The 23,654-nt window shown below is 37.8% G+C and overlaps 1 protein-coding gene across 1 annotated transcript in view; it reads right to left on the reverse strand.

The window, feature by feature from the left end:
* Positions 1-23,654, reverse strand: part of LOC141363165 (protein NLRC3-like) — a 186,563-nt gene that overhangs the window by 108,779 nt on the left and 54,130 nt on the right. The window contains exon 3 of the mRNA XM_073865744.1: positions 20,263-20,361. Coding sequence (XP_073721845.1) covers positions 20,263-20,361 — 99 coding nt within the window. The remainder of the gene's footprint in view (positions 1-20,262; positions 20,362-23,654) is intronic.

The raw sequence follows: 23,654 nt of genomic DNA on the forward strand, positions 1-23,654 counted from the left end.
TCATCTTCATATTTGGTGAGTGTCATCTTAAGGCCTTTGTGATGCTAAATTGCGAAGGATTTGACTCTACGAAAAAATTTGTGTCGGTTCTGGCCCGACAAATTTTGATGTTTTCCAATGAAACAGGAAGTTGCTGGAACTCATGCATACAGTGTCCGATCTGTCCCAAATTTCACATGATTGCTAAGAGTCCTGACCTGAACACATCTACATAACAATTTTCATTTATAGCCATAGCGCCACCAGCTGGCAACCTGAAGGAACATGTTTTAGCGCCACTTTCAAATATTGAATGAAGCAGCCCTTGGACTGTGTTTAACTTACATGTACGAATTTCGGTATGCTCATGTATTATTACAAGCCCTACAAAAAAGTCTCTTGGAGCAACGCCCTAAACCAAACAGGAAGTCAGCTATTTTGAATTATTTCTCAGATTTTGGCTCAGTTTTTCTCATTTCCAGCAGTCATACTTTAACTAACTCCTCCTACAGTTTTCGTCGGATCATCATCATATTTGGCGAGTGTCATCTTAAGGCCTTTGTGATGCTAAATTGCGAAGGATTTGATTCTATATTAAAATTTGTGTCTATTTCGGCCAGCCAAAGTTTGATGTTTCGCTATGAAACAGGTTGCTGGAACTCAGGCATACAGTGTCCGATCTGTCCCAAACTTCACATGATTGCTAAGAGTCATGACCTGAACACATCTACATGTCAATAGTCACTTATGGTTATAGCGCCACCAGCTGGCAACAGGAAGTGACATGTTTACAATGATTATCCAATGTCTGATCTGTCCCAAACTTCACATGATTAATAAGAGTCCTGGACTGAACACATCTACATGTCAATAGTCACTTATGGTTATAGCGCCACCAGCTGGCAACAGGAAGTGACATGTTTACAATGATTATCCAATGTCTGATCTGTCCCAAACTTCACATGATTAATAAGTAGTGATCGACCGATATATCGGCCGGCCGATACATCGGGCCGATTTTACTAGGGTTTAGGTGTATCGGCATCGGCCGATTCGCGGCTTGCGTTTGCCGATAGTTTTTCCCCGGCATTAATTACAGACAGGCGCCCACAGGCAGCTCTGTGTTGCTGGAGGCTGCCTGCAGCACGTGCAGTCCCCCTCCCCCCACTAGCAGAGCGGAGCGCTCCAAGCCTGCGCTGGTAAGTTTTAAACTTCAAAGCATCTTTTAACTGTTTGACTGAAATATTGCCATATACTTTGAAAGTGTAAACACGTTGCTCTATATGTGCGTGCAACCATAGCTAAGAAAGTTTGGTGGTCATAATGGAAAACGCGAATGCTCATAAAACTGCTTGCCATTGTATTTAGGGAGCTTCAAATAGCTTTTAGGCTAACCGTATACATTCGGCAGCTGTTACGAAAACTGGTCATAGGATTAAATAATGCTGACGTTGTTCCGTGATTCCGTGGTATTTGTAGGAGTTTTATTCAGCGACCACCAGTCTGACATTTGGACGCGACGCGTGCTCATAATGCCGCAAGCAAACGCAGGTCATCAGCCGAACAGCTGATCATAGCTGGACATGCTGGGTTTTTAATTCTCATCTCCATAAATATATGTAGTAGTAAAAGGCTAAAAATCAATATCCATTGCTGATAGTTTCTCGTCATTGTGGATAGCGCAGTTCATGGTTGCATACGTTTATGGTTGTTAACGCGGAGTTTCGCGGAATGTTCGTCAGCGAAAAAAAAATAAGGAATTCGACCCAAAGCACTTAGTTCCGAGCAGTTCCCACATGACTTTTATGTGACCTGAGAAGTGTTATTTTGTAAGTTTTGTCAACATTTCCGTTCACTGGGAGCGCAAAGATACATGCACTCTCTCATCCATGTCTCTCTCACTGCACCTCTCCCACGTGCACGCGCTCTACTATCTGACCGAAGTCCGTACACAAATCCTCATGTGTTTGTTCAGTTTTATGCATTTCAAGCGAGCTGAGGCAAACTAACTATCCCTCGCATTTATTATAGGGCACTAGGGTGTGTGAGATACAGAAGTGGGGCAATCCGCATGTTATTCAGAATTCTTTTTAAGTTGTTTTTTGATCAGTATTGCTGTTTACATTTTCCTTGTCTTCTTATGAAAGACATTTGCTCTACAAAAGATTAAGTTAAGTGCACTAAAACTTAAGACCTAAGCATTAAATAGGTTGTAAATAGTTGGTTACTTTCATGGATAAAGTAAAGTGTTCCCCTTGTTATGCTGCTTGGTTGCTGCTACTGTGTGCAATGGTGTAATTATTTTATTTATATATTTTAAGCAGCCCTGAATTTTCTTACTTGTTCTACCTCACCTGTTTTTACTATTTGTTAAATATAGTTCAATAAATGTTCCTTTTTTAAATGTAAAATCATTGTGTCATTTTTATGATATAAACTGAATGAGCAAAAGCAGTATCGGCTCCAAATATCGGCTAAAGAAAATCGGCAGACTGTATCAGTCATCGGCTAAGGCTGATGGGAAAAAAATCGGTATCGGCATCGGCACAAAAAAATCCATATCGGTCGATCCCTATTAATAAGAGTCCTGGAGTGAACACATCTACATGTCATTAGTCACTTATGGTTATAGCGCCACCAGCTGGCAACAGGAAGTGACATGTTTACAATGATTATCCAATGTCTGATCTGTCCCAAACTTCACATGATTAATAAGAGTCCTGGAGTGAACACATCTACATGTCAATAGTCACTTATGGTTATAGAGCCACCAGCTAGCAACAGGAAGTGACATGTTTACAATGATTATCCAATGTCTGATCCGTCCCAAACTTCACATGATTAATAAGAGTCCTGGACTGAACACATCTACATGTCAATAGTCACTTATGGTTATAGCGCCACCAGCTGGCAACAGGAAGTGACATGTTTACAATGATTATCCAATGTCTGATCTGTCCCAAACTTCACATGATTAATAAGAGTCCTGGAGTGAACACATCTACATGTCAATAGTCACTTATGGTTATAGAGCCACCAGCTGGCAACAGGAAGTGACATGTTTACAATGATTATCCAATGTCTGATCTGTCCCAAACTTCACATGATTAATAAGAGTCCTGGAGTGAACACATCTACATGTCAATAGTCACTTATGGTTATAGCGCCACCAGCTGGCAACAGGAAGTGACATGTTTACAATGATTATCCAATGTCTGATCTGTCCCAAACTTCACATGATTAATAAGAGTCCTGGACTGAACACATCTACATGTCAATAGTCACTTATGGTTATAGCGCCACCAGCTGGCAACAGGAAGTGACATGTTTACAATGATTATCCAATGTCTGATCTGTCCCAAACTTCACATGATTAATAAGAGTCCTGGAGTGAACACATCTACATGTCATTAGTCACTTATGGTTATAGCGCCACCAGCTGACAACAGCAAGTGACATGTTTACACTGATTATGCAATGTCCGATCTTTCCCTAACTTCACATGATTAATAAGAGTCCTGGACTGAACACATCTACATGTCAATAGTCACCAGTGTTGGGCAAGTTACTAAAAAATTAGTAATTAGTTACAGTTACTAATTACTTCTTTTAAAAGTAACTGAATTACTCTACCGGTTACTGTATATCAAAAGTAATTAGTTACTTAGAAAAGTAACTTTTAAGTTACTTTTATGTCTGCTTTTTAAATGTAAATATGAACAGTACTGAACAGTCAAACAGTAAAATGATATGGATGGGCTATTTTACACGTAAGACTCTAATATATCACATACTGTAGGAGCCTATTTTGCTTTAGATTCAACCTTTGAATATTTTTGTTAGAAATTATCTTAATATTTAAACTTAGTTTATTTATGTATATCATTTAGACCATTTAGACAAATATTCTGCATGTTTACAAAAATATAAAATGTGTTAAAATTGTGTAGTGTCTCTTTAAAAATTTGGAGACAATTGTGTCAACATGTCAAATTTTCTAAAATAAATTATAATTTTTCTGATTTCATATTTATTTTAATAAGTTAGAAACGTCTCCGCTGTGTCCTGCTGACAGGCACGATGCATGTGCAGCAGATGAGGCAAATTATGGGTCCTCCGAAGGTTAGACCGTCTCATTTCAGTTCTCTTCGCGAACTTCTGAGCGCCTTGAATGGGCAAGTGCTCACCTTTTATTGCATGCTTAGTAGGGTGCAGCACTTGAATTGGAACACAGCTTGTGAAGCTTGCCACAGGGACTGCGCTCTTTGGTCATATATTGTTTGTTTTCTGTTGGATTTAAATGATACACAGGATTAAAGGAAGATATTTACTCAGAAAACGGAGTAGGCTACGTGGATTGTTTTGTCGGACGGACACAGAGCGAGTGGATTGTTTTGTCAGATGGACACAGAGCGAGTGGATTTTTTGTTCGGATACGGAGAGACTGAAACTAAAACTAAAAGCGAGCTCACACATACTATGGAGTTTTAACACGGGTGTACACCGCAGTGTGAATATTTTAGTGGAAACAACAATCGCGGATCGTTCTCTTCCATGAAGCCGATGTAAACATCTAAGAATATATGATAATTTCTTAGATTTATTACCTTTGTGGACTACAAATGCAAGTTGATGTCATACTGCGATTGCTTGGTGAAGATAATTTACAAACATGAGAACGGATGGATTATGACTTTTTTTAAACAAAGGTATGTTGTCCCGTTTAGATTTTTCATGTTCATTCTATATGCACTGTCAGCTATGATGAAGTGTAATGAATCATTGCGCCGCCAACTACAGTCCTGCGACGTCAGATATGTCTTGTCTATTTTTTACAAAATAGAGTAACTCGCGTAACGAACTCATTTAAATTTCAGTAATTGTAATTGCGTTACTTGATTTAAAAAAATAGTGGAGTTACAGTAACGCGTTACTCCCATCACTGATAGTCACTTATGATGCCAATAGTCAGTTACGGTCATAGCGCCACCAGCTGGTAACAGGAAGTAACATGTTTACAATGATAATACTCTCTCTCTCATGCTATCTTACACGATGCTACCTCGCTGTCATTTGTAATTAGCAACAGGAAATGTGGCACATTATACTACACTTTTAAATGGTTCACCTATGTTTACATGCTTAAATGCCTATTTACTACTGTTCCCTTTAATTCTCATGCCACGGCGTGGCGGTGTCAGGTGTGCGAGGGCCCTTCCATCACTGCTTGCAGTTTTAATGCATATTATCTTTTGTTTATATGACATGTATTCGTAAAGTAACAGTTAATTTTCGGACGCGTTTCTGAAATGGCTTCACTGAGGGAGAGAGAACAAAACGCGCATCATGTTTATTTTCTTAATTTTGCGAAAAGCACAACATTCTGTTTTTATTGGGAGTGAACAGAAAAAAAACTAGACACTTTAACGTTTTAAATGATGTATAAATCATATCTGTATGTCCAAAATCAGCAGAGTTATCTAAGTCTCTTTACGGAGTGATTGAAAAATAAAGAGTTGGCGGCGCCCGCGCCGCAGCCGACCCCAGAGTGTTAAAGATCGCTCTGAATGGGATCTCTATGAAAAGTCTGTCACAAAAATGGAATTATCTCTGCTTTTTGCTCAAAATGTGGTGTTTTTGCAGAAACCTACTCACATTGAAAAGCTGATTACAAAATAACTTCTCAAGGTAGGATGAAACGTTTTTTTTTGTTTGAAAGCAGAGGGTCTGTTCTTTCATTTGGTATATCGTATGTTTATATATTTGAAGTAGAACATTTTCTGGAAGGCATTAAACTAGGGCTGTCAAAATTAACGCGTTAACGCGTTAACGCAAATTCATTTTAACGCCACTAATCTTATTAACGGAGATTAACGCAACGCGCAATTTCTGTTTGAACCTTGGTCCAGCCCATAGTTGAATGAACAGAGACGCAGACAAATGTGACTCTCTCTAAATGAGTAAAAGGTTTTCATAGAAATAAGAACATTAAGCAAATTGTCTACCAAATCCAATGCTCTAAATGCTCGTTGGACATCTGATATGATCTTTATTTATACGTCTGAGAGGTGTAACGTTACCGTCCTCCTAATGCTTAATCTAATACAAAAATGCGTCTCAATTCATTTTGGTTTCGCTTTTATGCATGACTTAGAAAATAGACTGCAGGACTTGCTTGATGTTAAAAGAGTCATTAAGAGAGATTAAGTTCGGTACCTGATTAATGTTAAAGAGTTATTAAGAGCGACAAGACTCAAAAGCAATCCCCTCACGCTGACTGACTGATATCTGAAGCGCGTGCACACAGACGCGCGAGTGCGCGACCCGGATATATAGACATCTACACAAAATTACAGTTTTACAAATATCTGTTTTGATAAGAATTCACGCAGGTAGGCTCTATTATAATCTGTTATGTTTTAAGTAAATGTTTGGTTAACTGTTGGGTAAAACTATCTGATGTGTAACATTATATTAGATCACTTAGATTTTAAGCAGTCTGTCTCAATGTCAATCAAACAAAAGGAAAAAAAGTTGAACATACATTGATGATGTTTTTGCTTTGTGTGTGCTAAATCTATTAGTTTTACCAGTGATTTTAAGGTATTGATGTGGTAATATAATGTATGGATGTGGAAATGTTTGTGGTAATTTGACTCTTTCAACTTCAAACACGTGTAGTTCTGTCATATTTTGTTATATTTCAACAAATCATGCATTGTTCTATGTTTTAATAGAGAATGTCAAAATATGAACAACTATTTTTTTTAAATTTGCTAATTCCGACTCAACTTGCCAGCACAGGTCACAAATGATGCAGCAGCAAACAAAAATGGAGAAAGAAAAATCTTCTGAAAGGAAAATTCATATACAAAACAATGGCTGGTGATTCTGTTAAAATGTAAACAGGCTGTTGTTAACATACATTTGCATAAAGCATCTATATATGTATATATGATTAGAATATTAAAAACCTGAAAAGTGTTAAATTAGGGTAAATTTAAAATGGATAAAAATGTGCGATTAATTTGCGATTAATCGCAGTTAACTCATGAAATCATGCGATTAATCTAGATTAATTTTTTTAATCTATTGACAGCCCTACATTAAACTTTTGTGAAAATCATGAAAAACGTTGGCGCTGGCTGGCAGCTTTTTTAAAAAACGCTGGCGGTGAAAGAGTTAAAAACCCACTGGCGGGGAAAGGGTTAATGTGTCACCACAGGGTGTTTTCACTTCACCTGTACTGTCTTTTACAGAATTTAATGTAAATGATACATGAAAATTAATTTGTATGTATTTCTGATTGTTTTGGCAATAAAGATCGCAGACTAATAAAGTATTTAGAGTTTTACGCCCGGTTGTCTGTTTTTGTCCACCGGCTCGCAGGTTATTTAGATTCGCTGCTCCACCACATCACCACATCATGAGAGATTTGTTAGCTTCCTGTTATATAGCCTAATTTATTTTGTTAATACAAAGCTAACCAATACAGACACGAAGAACGAAACAAATCAGAGAATATTTATTATACGTGGTGTTCTGTGGAAAATGAAGCAAATAACTGCAGATGGCCGTTTAACAGCAAACAGTTCTAATAATATATATTTTAACTTTAAGAAAGCGAAACAACCTCTTACTGAGTCAAGTAATTTATTTGTTAAAGGATTAGTCCATTTTCTTAAAATCCAGATAATTTACTCACCACCATGTCATCCAAAATGTTGATGTCTTTCTTTCTTCAGTCAAGAAGAAATTATGTTTTTTGAGGAAAACATTCCAGGATTTTTCTCATTTTAATGGACTTCAATGGATCCCAACACTTAACAGTTCACCCAAAAAATGAAAATTCTGTCCTCATTTACTCACTCTCATGTTGTTACAAACCCGCATAAATTTCTTTGTTCTGATAACCACAAAAGAATATATGTTGAGAAATGTTTGAAAGCAAACCGATCATGAGCCCCATTCACTTCCATAGTAGGACAAAAAGAATACAATTGGTTACAAACATTTCTCAAAATATCTTCCTTTGTGTTCATCAGAACAAATAAATGTATACAGTTTTATAACAACATGAGACTGCATCCCTTAAATGCAGTTTAAAATTGCAGTTTCAAAGGACTTTAAACGATCTCAAACTAGGGATGTTAACCGATGACCGTAAGTTGTTGGTTAAAAAAAGTGATCTCTAAATTAGGCTATTATAGACAGTGGACTAAAGGCTACTACAGTTAGTCATCTCTATCAAAGATCTTTTTGTGTGAAGTGAACAAATCCCTCACACTCAGTTTTTCATAACTTACCTGTTTGTACTTAATAAACCTATAAAAAACATTTGGCGCACGGTCACTGCGTTTGGTTTCGCACGCTCACAAGGTTTGCGAAAAGTACATGCTACAGGCTATTTTTCAGTAAATTCCTTTATTCGAATAGTAAATAAAATACAGCAATAAAATAATTAAAATGAAAGTGTCTCCTGATTGTGTTCCAAATTATTAACATTTATGTCTTTTAGGCTAACAGTAAAGTGCAGAGTAAGTTTTGTTTCTGTAAATCCTCACCCATGATTTTTACCACTTAATTAAGTTTTGCCTTATAGAAAGCATTTCTTTAAAGTGAATTTCGTTTTGTATAAATTGTATCTTAATTTTAATAAATGTTTCATCAACCAATTGCATGTATTTAATAAATAAAAAGCAAATATAGCAGAGAATATAATAACCGCGCATGAAGGCGCCGGCACGCCACGTTCACTTGCATTGCATTGTTAACTAGAACGCACCTCATCATAAATGAATAAAACTCAGCGTAGGCCTATATGCCTCATACATTAGCATTAAATATCTTTGCTGCATTCGTTCTAGAAGATGACAAGGGCTTTTTCACACACAGTGCGAGACCTGCCTTGGCCGGTGCTTCTTTTATGCATTCTGAAGGCGCGCGTTATATCCATTGGTTTTATCGTGTTGCGGTCTATTAGGCAACATTTCGCATAAGATGGGCTTAGATTTGGAAATACATTGGGCTACATTTCAGTGGTAAGAGATGATCATCCTCTGTCTCTATTATTATTAGCACTACCTCAAACTAAAGCGCAGTCTCTTCTGAGCTGTCATTTCTTAAATGAGCCGCGGCAATTTTCGAATGAGCTTCACAAACGCCTTTTTTTCACCTTGTACCTAAACCATTTCGAAACTTAGCAGCCATTGCCTCTGATTCAGCGCCGTGTTTGCGGGACTCATGTTCTGGGCTGTAGGGGATTTAAAAAACTGTTGTGAGTGGAAGGGTAGCGCTGGGTGTGTGCGTGCTTGTGTGTGTGCCGGAGGCAGAGCGCAGAGAGATGCGAGTTGCGAAATTGCAGGCGCTGCTCGAAATGGCTGTTATTTCAAATAGCATAGCATATTTTAAACTAATAGGCCTATCGGTTAACCGGTTTCAACCGGCTAATGAGGCTCGGTGGCCGGTCAAGAAAATGTTTAGTTTTCGCCATCCCTATCTCAAACGAGGCATAAGGGTCTTATCTAGCGAAGCGATTGTCATTTTTGGCAAGAAAAATAAAAAATATGCACTTTTAAACCACGATTTCTCGTCTTCCTCCGGCTGTGTGACATGCCAGCGCGACCTCACGTAATACATCATCACGTCAAGAGGTCACGGATGACGCATCTAAACTACGCTCCAGTGTTTACAAGTGTGGAGAAAGAGGATAATTAATATCTTTGTGCCAGTTTATTGTTTAAAATGGTACGCAAATTTGCATTTCATAACACGTGACCTTTCGGCGTCACACAGCTGGAGGAAGAGGAGAAGTTGCGGTTTAAAGGTGAATTTTTTTTAACCTGCCAAAGTGGCTAATGGGATTGGCTGTCTTACCCGCCTTATTTGGCGGGTGTTAATGTCAAGCTCTGGGCTGGGTTTCCCAATAACGTTGTCTCTTAGCAAGCTACAAAGACTCTTAAGTTAAACCTTAACTACAGTTATACCTTAACTAGGCATGTTTCCCGAACTGTACCCTAGTGGGATTCTTAAGGTATACTTTCTTACGTACGACGTTACCAGGTGCTGTCCATGGTGATGGTGCTGAATAGGTTGATATCAATCAATCAATTGTTCACTTTATGTAATAGGTACTTCACTGCCTTTTGAGATAGCGGTGTTCTTTATTAAAAACGCATTTCAGAAATGGTTCAAATTAAATTTATTAGTACTATCTGGTAAAAATATTTCAAATTGCAATTAATTAAATTCAACATTTGACATTTTATATCAAACCAGTCCATAACCCTCAACTTCTTGTCGAAAAGTATCATGTAAAAACTCATTTCAAAGCATCCGCTATACCTTCACTTGAAAGGATCATTTATAACAGGGGTTCCGAATAAGTGCGTTGCACAGGGGAATAAGGTGGGTCGTACAAGTCACCTGGCTTGGCTGTGGATTACTCTTAAAATTTATAAAATCAAACTGTTGTTCATTAGTTCACGTTTATTGTACTTGGACACTGGATGCGCAAGCAGCGCGTTTATAGTGCAGATAAAGCTTAAGGGACGCATTTCTGGAGCCTGTCTGTCTGTCTACCTCAAATATAACAGATAAAATATATATTAATAATGCTTTAGATTTTATCTTTGATTAGTTTTAATGTGGAAATTTTGTTGACCTTAGGAGACTATACAAGCAGTAATCAAGTGGAGCACTTGACGCACGTCTGGAGGTCACACGGCGCAGAAGAGGTGTTTGGCGCGGCGTGGAAGACGCGTTTCTGCCTCATTCGCGTGTCTAGCTCATGCGAAAGGGCGCGAATTGAGCATTGTGCACGGTACGCCCAAATGGTGCTTTTTGTGCATTTTGCGGTTCACGCAAATTTGTGGCTGATGCCCAAGTTGAAAAATGTGAACTTTGGTGAAATTTCGCGCCGCATTAACCAATCAGGAGCCTGCTTGCTGCTGTGGTGGCAGCCCCGCCCGGAGTCACTCATTCAACCAACGCTTGATATTGTCCGTATGCAGTCACCTGAAGCTATACAACACAAGTTCTTATTTCTAGAGGAGACAGGAATAAAAAGGACCTCGCTTGGAAGAGTGTCAGTGAGGACTTTGGGCAACCTGGTAAGTTGTAATATACACATTTCACTTTTGAGACATGTGACGTTTATCGACCTGCGCCGTTTATTTTCCCCCAATAGTTAGGTTACCAAATACAAACCAGTAACTCTCTCAATAAATGCACATCAACATCAGTCATCTTGCAAACAGACAACCACATAGCACTTGCCCCTCCAACAAGAAGCGGATTTTGCCTCTGACGCGCATTTTAGCGCGTCTACTCCGCTCTACACGCGCGAATGCATTCAAACTGTTCAAGCGGCAAACTAGGCAGGGTTGATGCCTTAAACGCGGTTGGTGTAAACGCAGCATAAGAGTAATCCAGACCAACCTTTCGAATGTATGACTTACAGAAGGGATACTTGTAGTACAGCTGGTATATAATCAACTTTAAGTTTATTTATGAAGAGACACTATAAAACAATTAAACCTCAGGTGGTGTTGCTAACCCAAATTTGACCCTTAGGTTGAACTGATTACAGACATGAAACTCTTTGTGCTCCTAATCTCTTCATCACAAAGGCTTTTGAACTGTTAGCCTTTAGGCTTATATCACTGGGTATCTGCTAAAATATGTGATGAAATGTATACATATTATGTGGTTCTAAGATTGTAATTTTATATTCATGTTTAGTATGATTTTAAAGGTTATGGTGCGATGAGTAAAAAGGTCTCATTTCTTATCTAAGTATAAGATAAGATGGATCAAGGTTTTAGAACTTAGTATAGAAGATGCATTTCTTGTGGAGGTGGGGTTTTGCTAGGATACTTCTGGCTAGTTTGACCAGGTGCTCTGAAGTATCACTTGCCACAGGTCAAACTGGATTTTGTAGTTTTACAATGTCTTTGTCTCAAGCTGTATATAAAAGGTGGCCTGACTAAATGTTCTGGGAGGCATTCTGTACCAGAAGCTCCCACACTCAGTGTGTATTCAGACATTATGGAGGCATTCTGTTCAGAAGCTCCCACACTATGTGTGTATTGAGACATCATGGAAGAAATCTTTAACAAGAATCTTCCTACACCATTTTATGTGTATTATATCCACGATGGAAGTACTCTGCCAGCCAGAGTGTCTATTGCAGGCATGACTTTGTAACTTTTGCAACTGTTGATCATTTTAATTAATTGGAATTGAATCATATTCTGTATGATATTCTTTATGTTCTTTAAGCTGGAACCTGCCTGGTATAATAAATTGTTACATTTGTTTCATCTAAATTATTCAGAAATTGTATGGATTTATTTTAATTCTTTCAGAAATTATTATTTCCAATAGATTAGGAGTCTGGTATTACCGCAAAATAAGTATGTCAGGATATGATCACACTGGTGTTTTGATGGTCGAATGGAGTATGGAGCACATCACCTGACTTAGCAAGTTGCATGATCGTGACTAAAGTAACTATTTTTATGATCGGGGCAAGTATGGGGCGACCAGACATAAAAATATTATTTTACCCGGCAACCTCTGACTAGGATCAGAACTAGCAATTTTGTGTCCGTGAGATATACGCAACGGCCGACGTACATCCTGTGCGGTATCGGGACCCTAATGAACAAATAACTAAGACTATGGGAATTTATAAATAATCAAATATCTAAATTATGATCAACAGATAATTGGAATAATACACTAAATTCTTACTATATTAAATTGGAGTCAGATTATAATTTAAACACAGAGGTCAAAGAAATACATTTAATCCTGATATGGAATTCTTCTAGAAGCGCTACGGACGGAAATAATACGTGATCCCTTCACCACACCAATGGATTCCGTCGTTGGGCCAGTGGGTGGGTCATTACACACGTAACTAAGAACGGTTCGGGAAACACGTCTTAACGATAAGGTACAGCTTATGGTACAACTTAAGAACGACATCGAGCTAAGAAGGTTTCAGGGAACCCAGCCCTGGTTATTTGTAAAATAACGTGAAATTCATTTATTATGTTAGAAATGTCTGTTGTTAGTTCTTGCTGAATAATCACAAAGCAGAGTTTTCCCTGCAGCTGACGTTATTGTATAATGAAGAACTTTCAACCGGAGCAGGTAGATTAAATATGGTCGTCTTTCTTCACAAAAACATGTCAAACTAAATAAAGAAGATATTCATACGCTGACTGTGCAGTCTGTTATGTTTTTTCATTCACCCCAGGCTCTTACTTTGTGTTTGGAGTCTGTTTAAATGATGATAGTGTACTTTATGTCAAGTTCTTAAACTTTGAACTTCGCTTGGAGTTTCTGTAAGATCAAACAGAACTGAATTCATACTAACAACCGACTTGAAACACCAAGGATTTGACTTAGCATTCGCTTCGTAATGTTATTTTTATGCAGGCCATTTTGTAAAGAATGAAAACAATGTTTTCAACTTAAAAACACATATATTCAGAATAAAAGCTTATCTTGTTGTGGATATTTCCTAATTATAAGCCTTCTATGAAATTGTGAAAAAAATTATAATTAAAGGGACACTTCACTGATTTGCATTAAGCTTTGTATCGTTAGAACCCCAGTCATGTTTTTGAATGGTCGTGCATCATTCCCTCAGTACTTGTTTTGTTCGTTTCACAGATGTGTTTCGGCTCACGAGCCAGCGCGTCTGTGGAGTAAAATTGTGCGATGGACGCGTTTGTGTGCGGCATTTTCTTCTTTGGGATTATTACAGGTTTGGCCAAGCACTCTCAAAAATAAATAAGAAACTGAGTGAAGCCTGCTCCTATGACACAATTAGTTTATGTGGTGAACCAACCACCCAAGCTTTCTACCGTATATGGATCGTGGATTCATATTTTAGAATCCTAAACCGTAAGCGACAGACAAAGCCTGCAGGGATAAACAGACATCTGACTATAAGGTGAGTGTTCCTATAGTGGCATGTACACAATAGCATACAGTTGAGCAGTGTTCTGTATTAGTGGGAGTAGCTTGCAGAGCTGTGCATTGTGGGAGTGGTAGTTTTTCATACAAATGCGCCCTAAAATCACATTCTGTCTTTTCTTGTTAAAATAGGTACCAAATTCAAAATTTTGTTGCATTTCAACTACAAATATGACCCACTTTCAATAAAGATTAATGTTTCTTCTGGTGAAATGTCTCACGATTTTTGAAATTGATCGAAATTAAGTCATAACCTCGAAATTCGAATAAAAAAATGGAATCATCGATACTGCCACGCCCCCACGTCACGGCCGGTCGGCTTGCCAAGACGAAAAAAACACACGAGTTGAGTACTGCGAGTCAACCTCCTCTAACTTCGCTAGCTACAGACTGTTAAAAGATAGAATAGCAGAAGCAGGAGACACCACCTGAGCTGCTCTTTACATGGGAAACAAAAAACAGCAAGCGCTTCCCGCCTTCAGCTGAACTCAATCAGAACATTGCACACGTGCACAGCAGAACGGTGACTGTGAGAGGACCGGTCGTTTCTCTGAACTGACAACTTATTTCAGGTGCTTAAGAGTTATGAAAACAGCATTTAAACATGACTTATTGGGGTATAGTCTCACGCGTTTTTAAGGTGCAAAGTACTGACAGAAAGTTTTATTTTATCAGGTTTGTGCGTGTACCGAATGTTTTCACTGGCAGCACGACTCTATGTGTTCAATGTCAGATATTATATTTCATAAAAGTCTAGTCTAAAAATGGCATAGCAACCTGTTGAATTGAACTGTGACCTTAGAATCAAAAATGTTACTGAATCGAGGATTTGGAGAATCATGACACCCCTATAAAAACGTCATTTAAATATACAAATATTCAAATATTATATTACTGTAAAATGCCCATCCCTACTGTGCATGTAACCTAGTAATAAAAACTTTCATATCAGGGCTCGAAATTGCGACTATTTTGGTCGCATATGCGACCGAGATTTAATCTGTGCAACCTTAAAATATATTTGGGAGCATTTGTGCGACTGCCCATTTTGTTGTGGTGCGACTTGATTTAGATTGTGATGCTGCATGCTGCTGTCCCAGGTTCAGTGTTCTCCCCAACGTTACATAACCAATCAAATTTCACCATTAAGTTCTTGCGTTTAATGAAGACCGCAGATTGGCTAATATGAGGGTCAGTCATTCCTTGTTGCTGTGCTACGTTAATACGTGAAGCGCGAAAATGTGAAAAGACAAACCGCGACCATGACGAGAACGAGACGATTACAGTCAATGTTATTACTGTAATTAATGACGATGATCTGGATTCAAATGTGACTCCACCACCGGAAAATAAGACTTGACGTTAAACCTTTCGGAGAGAGTGGCTTAAAGATTTTGAGTGTCTCAGCTATGAAAATGGCTTAATGTAACTTACTGTGTTTACTGTAAATCCTGTAAAACGGCGTTGGTGGCAGAATCAGAACTTCAAATCAAAATTAAGCGCCAGACGTACCTTGCTTAAACATTGCAAAAGTGCCAAAAACACAAGACGTGTCATGACAAATGTGTTCATTATTGATGGAGACACCAACCGTCTGTCAAAGTGTGTTTGATAGAGTGTGTGCGCATGCGCTGGTGAATGGACATTCGACAAACATCCTTGTAGTCCATGTTGAGGTGGAACATGACAATGCTGATGGTATGTTTTTAAAAACATTGCCTATTTAGTAGTAATAGCATCCTGGTAATGCAGTTATCAATACCAATATATATTAGCCTTCTATATTAGGGTCACTTTTGTAACGTCACAATTAATCAGTGTTTTACATGTTTGCTAGATTTTCTATTGTAATCTTAATCATGTTAGCTGTAATTGTTAAATTATTATTGCTGCTATACTATTTCAACCGCATTTGGGTATTAATTTAGAAATCTATGCAGCAAAAAAAATAAAATAGAAGACCAAATTTTAAATGCTGGCCATAGAATGTCTAAAGCCCGGTGGTGGTGTTTTATTTTTAATAAAATAAATCTATCAACATATACATTGTAGTTGTGATGCTTTTTAATTTTTGGATGGATGCGCCTACTGCTGGTGCTCCTAACTCTTTAAAGTTGGGAGCACCAGTGCTACCAAATAAAAAAGTTAATTTTGAGCCCTGCATATGACTTTTTCATTTACACTATTTTGATATAAAGACTGTAACAGAGTATTTGTACAGACGTGTCTCTTTATGTGAACATGTGCTGTATAATAATGAAGATAACATTTACTAAACACAATCACAAGAATAATTTATCATCTCTTTAACAAAACACATCATCATATAAAAGCTATAATTACATGTTTCAGAGTGTTTTATACCTGACAGCAGGAGATGTTGATTCATTCTTAAAGTTAATTGGATAACGCATCGACTGATCACTCTTCATAGACACACAGCTGAACTCTGGATCTGATCTCTTCTGATGAACCGATCTCTTCTGATGAACCGATCTCTTCTGATGAACCGATCTCTTCTGATGAACCGATCTCTTCTGATGAACCGATCTCTTCTGATGAACCGATCTCTTCTGATGAACCGATCTCTTCTGATGATCTGATCTATAACACACAACAATAATCCAGTTAAACAATTTAACTGAGTGTTTGTACAGATGTGTCTCTCTATGTGAACATGTGCTGTATAATAATGAAGATAACATTTACTAAACACAATCACAAGAATAATTTATCATCTCTTTAACAAAACACATCATCATATAAAAGCTACAACAGGGCTCTAGACTAACTTTTTGCAAAAGTTATTTGTACCCAAATTTTTGACCGCATCATAATTTAAAGTTCAGCCAAACCTGTCATAATTTTCTCACTCTCATGTTGTTATAAACCTGTATAAATGTCTTTGTTCTGATGAACACGACTGAAGACATTTTGAGGAAAGTTTGACAAAGATGACGCAGCCACACCATAAATCGCGCAGTAAGTAGAAACCTTTAACAATCTTCAGAAAGAGCGTGAACAGAAATAAGCACAGGGTCATGATTGGACAAATATCTTTTCATTTAATGTCAAACTTTATGAGTGTCGGCAGATTGACAGATAAAGGGTCAGCAGTGTTTGAGCACTCATAAGCACTGTGCTTATATTTAAATTTACAATTACCTCATAATATGATGATATGAGTGCAGTGATTCCAAAGGGATGTCCAAAAAGTCAAGTAATATGTTAAATAAAAACCTTAATGTCTTTTTTTTGTCATCCTGCCCTCCGTAAACCCGCGCCAGTGATACGCAAGATGAGCTTGCAACTTAAATTACCTTAAAGGTGCAGTGTGTAATTTTTAGAAGGATCTCTTGACAGAAATGCAAAATAATATACAAAACTATATTATCAGGGGTGTATAAAGACCTTTTATAATTAACCGTTATGTGTTTATTAACTTAGAACGAGACCTTTTTATCTACATACACAGAGGGGTGAGCAGCGAGGGGGTGAGCAGTGGATTAAGCTGTTGGTTGCAATTCGCAACCTCACCACTAGATGCAGCTAACATTTACACACTGCACCTTTAAATTATGGTCATGCAGATAAAAGTAAAACAACATTCAAAACTGTAAATGGTGTACTTTTTGTGTACACTCACAATAATAACAAAATATTGTACTTTTAAAATAAAAAACATTGTTTTGTGCTGCATCAGTTTTGGAGCGTGTCACAAAAAATAACAAACTCAATAAGCTGCGCTACTTTTGAAATAGTTTTGTTAATTTGCTAATTATTTAAGTGAAACACATTTTGTGTAGGCTTATTTATTTCATTATTTTTTCACTAAAGAAAGACGTAATCATCATGTTCTATAGATTTTAATGCTATTTGTGCATGAAACTAAACCCTTGGGGGAAATTAGGATGGGGAATTATTTATAAATGAGTAAACAACGCAAATCACGGATTAATTTATTTCTCTATTTAAGAGTCTGGCAGGACGGTAATCGGGATACAGCAAACGCCGAAAAGTTTAGAATAAGGGGTGGTATAGAATTATAATAATAACAGTCGTCCTGGCTTTTTTCTATAAATTGGGGGCACGCAACAATTTTACATAAGAACTGTCTCAGCCTCGATTGTATGTGGCTCATTACACAAGTCATCTTCGGACCAGGGCTGATATGGCGAGAGGTTGATTGGTCCGTGTCTTAGCATTGGTTATGATCTTCGGACAGGTCAGCCCTTAACAAAAAAGTTGTCAATCGCTCTTTTTATCTTCTCTCATCATCCGCGGCTACATCCACTTTGTTTATCTGACGGGCCTGGGCTACTGACCTCTGTCTGACTTCAGCACACACCAGTGTTTCCCATACATAGGTTTTACTTGGGCGGTGCGCCCAGGTAAATTGCGACCCGCCCAGGTAAAAAAAATCACTTTACGAATTTCCGTATTTTCTGAACTCGACTGGATGACCCGTGTTTTGGAGAGAGCGAGAGAGAGAGAGAGAGAGAGCGCGCGCAAGAGATAGAAAGGTGGGGGCCGGGTGACCGCGTGAAGATGATGCACACGTCATAAACTCATCATCCAGCGTGGCAAACTGGATCAACTGCAGCACATACTGAGGTAACTGAGCAGCCAGGGAACTACACTGCGACCAAAATGGTCGCATATGCTTATGTGCATATGTGTTTATAGCATCCAAGTTGGCTTCATTTTGCGTGCAAGCACGTTGTGTCTCTCCCGTTGAGTGTCCGTTCACGTGCTCTCTGTTTCTCAATGAATTGGGTGCGACGCGAAGCAACCTCAGTGTCACATTTTATCCTTTCATGTTTCTGAACTTGAGCAGAGTTTTACCATTAGAGGTCTTTCTTCACTGAGGACGCGGGACCCGTACGGTTCCAGGTTTATATTTTAAATGGTCAGCCGGGTCGGTCCTAGTTCATTACTTCGGGTCCCAAGTCTGATTAATATTGTGTGTAAAACCCGAGTCGATCGGAGAACGGCCGCTAGCGCAAAGCTTGAGTGCTGTTTCAGCGTGCCTCCGGTTTCTTTGGCGATAACAGCTGGCTCTTTTCACGACCACGCGCCGCTTCATTTTTTCTTTATCCCATTTTTTTATAATCTTACAATTAAGAGACCATATATTTACTAAAATCTAAACAGTTTGCAAAGAGATTGTAGCAAAAAGCAGTGCTAATACTGAATGAGCAAAGCTCTAGCTGACTCAGGATATAAAAAACGCAAAGCTGTAATGTAAAGTCGGTCATCGGGACAGCAAGTAGACTTTTAAATCTGAAATAATGAGTGGATTAAGCTTTTTTAATCGGCAAAAGAGAAATAGAAAGCAGCAGCAGTAAAAGTGCCTAACTAATAGAAATTATTAACATTATAACATCAGTCACATTTATAATCTATAGACCTGCACTGTCTATTAATATACTGTACATAGTATTGTATATAATTGAGTTTGATAAAAGGGGTCATCAAATTGCTTCATATATCAGTGCAAAAACATAAAGTGTTTTCGTGGTGCTTTGACAAACAGTGTCAGCTTTGTTTATGGCAAAGAAAGTTTGGGGTGGTTAGATTAATGAACTATAATGTGAAATTAATATTAATGTTTAATAAATCAAAGTATTGTGTTGTGTCACACATTATTAGTTCTTTGTCACATGTATAGTAGACCATTTTTTGTCGGTGGATATAATGATTGCCCTTTTCACGAGCTACCACCACAAGTAAATTTCAGATCTGTGGGAAACACTGCACACGCATTATTCAAACGTACACACACATACAGTAATATCTGGACTACGACCATATTACCATATTAGAGGGAGGGGTCCGCCTTTCATTATCTCTGATTGGTTTAGATCACAACATGGGCCTAATGTGTGTCTGTTGTTGAACCACAAAGAGACTTGCAGAGTTGTGGAGAGACTCTTTTTCCCTTAAACAGCTGGTTGCACCGGTGCAACCTGAGATTTTATAAGTCACACCATTGAGAAATTAGGTCACATTCTAGAGCCCTGTATAATCACATGTTGTGTTTTTAACCCCAAGAGCAGGATATCTGAATCCATTATTAAAGTACAATGCTGGATTCATAGACACATCACCCTTTATAGACACACAACTGAACTCTGGATCTGATCTCTTCTGATAAACTGAACTATAACAACAGATTTAATACTTTACATTACATTACTAATATTTTTAAAGATGAACATAATTTAAAAAAGCACATAAATATGTAGCTATAATATAAATGTTATTTAATAAAGTGTTTCTATAAAGTACCTGCATCCTGGAGAAAAATCTTCATGTGTTGATGTTTGTGTTTGATCCATGATGGAGCTGCAGAGGTGAATCTGATCAATCTGATCTCCACAACTGATACTGAATGAAAATAACATTCAGACACAAAATAAACTTAAAATCAAAGTGAATAACAAACATTCTAATTCAGATACATGAATCCTGAGTGTTGAAGAAACAACTGCGTCATCAACACAACTACACAAAAGATTCACGGCACGTCATCAATTTTGAAGTCGGCCTTATTTGCAATACTGAGCGTCAACAATGCCGATAAACCGAACGGACCTTACACATTTTTGTTGCTGAAGATTGTCAATTCCTGTCATGTTCTGGGCTGTACTAATCGGTCGGACCAGGAAAAACATTTTGAGTAGCCTACTACAGACTGCCAAAAATTATTACAAATCAAGTAGAAGAGTGCAAAAAAACTCAGAGGAAAGAAGGCGCTTGTTTTTGCCAACCCACAAATGTTATTTCTTATCCGGACATCGTGAATATAGGGCCACTTTAGAAATAAGTAATAGAAGTAACATTTGACAAAAAATGTGTAAAAGTATTTTACAAACAGCAACGTAATATCAATGCATGCTACATTACAAAGTTAGTTAAGATATTAAGAAATGGGAAGAACAAACACAAATGTTGTCAACATTCTCAGTCCACAACCAAAAAGCCAGCTCGCACGGATCTTTACCGCCTAATAAATTTAGTTTATATTGTGCCCTTTCCTGCTTACCAAGTCATTCTCTGTATGATTTAGCAACTTCCACAAGCTTTTCTGTGGTTTCGACATCATAAATTAGGAGGACAATGTCTTAAATACTACTTTAACAATGCAATCCATGATGTTGTTTACATCCGAGTATGGCCGCGCATCCGGATAACTGGGGCCCGTTCTTCGTACGTCGCTAACTCCAATAGCATCCAGCTGCAGCCCCGCAGACTCACCTCCGGCTAGACACCAGTGGCTGGACACCAGTGGATAGACAGCCTACGTCATTTCCGTTTCGCCGCTAATTTCCGTTTTCACCGCTGGATGAACCAGGGGGGCAGGGTTTCATATTTTATTGAAGCTTCCCTGGATGCCGCCATTGCTTAGCGAACACCCATCTGCTGTTAGCATCCCATTGACTCCCATTCATTTTGGCATCACTTTGACAGCGAATAACTTTACATCTGAGGCGTTTAAAGACTCCATTTGTCCATTAATTATTTCTAAAGAAACACGAAAATGTATAAAAGGCTCCATTATCATGTATCTTACGTTATGGCCCAGTAGAAGCAGTTTTTGTAAAAATAGGCTAACTATTGCGTCCTAACCTGCGACTTTCTGTCGCACAGTAGAGAAATTACCGTATGCACTGGGAGAGAAGCTCACAGGCAATCTTTTACTGACTATGAGGCAATCGGGTGGACGTGAAGGCATAAAGTCAAGGGAGATTATTAATCAGAATACTAACCAAAATGTGCTCCTGTTCACGCTCACCGTCTCTGCAAGATTCAGTAGGTGATTCAGATTTCTTGTGGCACGGCTATTAGAAGACTTACAGTTGTCAGACAGGTTGCTCACGTGACATCTACGTCATTAAGCTCAGTTTGAGTCTGCGCAGTACGCTCGACACCCAGGAAGTGCGTGCTTCTAATTGACTTCACTTGTCTCCGTTGAATCCAATGGGGTCGCTGTGTCCATTTCTTTTACTGTCTATGGGATGAACAGCAATTTTATTTCATATTTTCACCTCTGGATAGACAGCATATTTATTTTATATTTTCATCTCTGGATAGACAGCATATTTATTTTCGTTTTTCACCAGTGGATATACATTCTTTGCAGGCTTAATTGCACACGTCTTTTTCGTATTGTCATTTTACTTTAATGACTTAAAATATATAATATAAAATCTGTGTTCAAATTGAAATATGATCTTTATAATACCTCTTTACATAAAACAATTCTCAATAATATGCTTAATATTATAACATCAATAATTCATGCAAACTGCATTCACAAGAACCACCTTGAAAATATATATTGTTCAGATCATTTCACACTTTTGTGTCTTAAATTCAGCCTAGATCAATGAACTATAACGTTTTGTCATTACAACAGACTTGTACATGTTAATTGGCCACAGGTTTTTTTTTGTAAATGTAACCACTTCTGTTTTTAAGATATGCGTAGATTCACATGATCAGACAATTTACCAAACAATCCAGATCAAATTAACACTTCGTGGTTTTGCAATATTTATTTGAAATTACACACATCTTAGTAAAATTAGACAAATCTGACCATCAGAATGAAGATGCAACAGTCAGGCCCGTAAGGTTGTGGGGGAAGTCCCGATTTCAAGAGAAAATAAAACATGAACAGTTCCAAATAAACTATTGTACACTGTGCACACCATACCTCATTCCTGCCCCCTAAAACTGTTTAGCTAGTTTGTGCATTTGAATTCTGACATGACCTATAAATCATCGACAGTTTATTATTTTTTCTTACCGCTGACATGTGCATGGCGCGTCAAATTTGAAAAGCGAATGACGATACGGAAATGACGTCAGCTGTCCATCCACTGGTGTCCAGCCACTGGTGTCTAGCAAGAAGTGAGTCTGTGGGGCTGCAGCTGGATGCCTCTCGCTAACTCAGTTAGCTGGATTTGATTGTTGACGATTTGGCATGATCTTGGATTATTTGGTTCTTCGAAGCTCATTCTAAACTTGCTGTCATAGCAACAGGTCCATAAGATTAAACCTGCTCGGGAGCAGGCTTATTTCATGTAAACAAGATTAGTTTGTACCTTTTTAAGCGGATGTGATATGGAAAGTCTGACGCAGTCGCGTATTCTCCATTATACGAGCGCAATCTGCGTAAGATGCATGATTAATATAAAGAGCTTTTCAAATTCAACATGTAATAAAAAAGGATATTTTAATTAAATCTTTTAGCAATGTTATTTAAAAAATATATAATACAACAAATATATTTTTTCTGTACTTGTGCAACTTGTTTTTGTGTAACAGGTGTTTGATTATTATTCTTAAACAAATGACAAGACAAACATGCTGATCACATTCATTTTAAATTTGTTTGAATGTTCCTTAATAAAAACAGCAATTAATCATACCCAGCACTAATAGATGTTATGTACAATAAAGACTATTACTCAGTGTGAAATAATTTTCATTTAAATAAACTAATCTCCTATTTTAGTTTTGTCTTTAGATTGTCAAGTAGCTTACAATGTCATGCATGAAAGGGTTTTCGTTTAGGAATTTCTATCTGTTCTATCTTTAAAACGTTGTTTACAAATATGTTACCCTGTCCCTGTTCTGTGACAAAAATGACCAAAATAACCAAATAAGTTTTT

This window comes from Misgurnus anguillicaudatus, unplaced genomic scaffold (genome assembly GCF_027580225.2).
Source record: "Misgurnus anguillicaudatus unplaced genomic scaffold, ASM2758022v2 HiC_scaffold_33, whole genome shotgun sequence".
In the NCBI taxonomy this organism is placed as follows: Eukaryota; Metazoa; Chordata; class Actinopteri; order Cypriniformes; family Cobitidae; genus Misgurnus; species Misgurnus anguillicaudatus.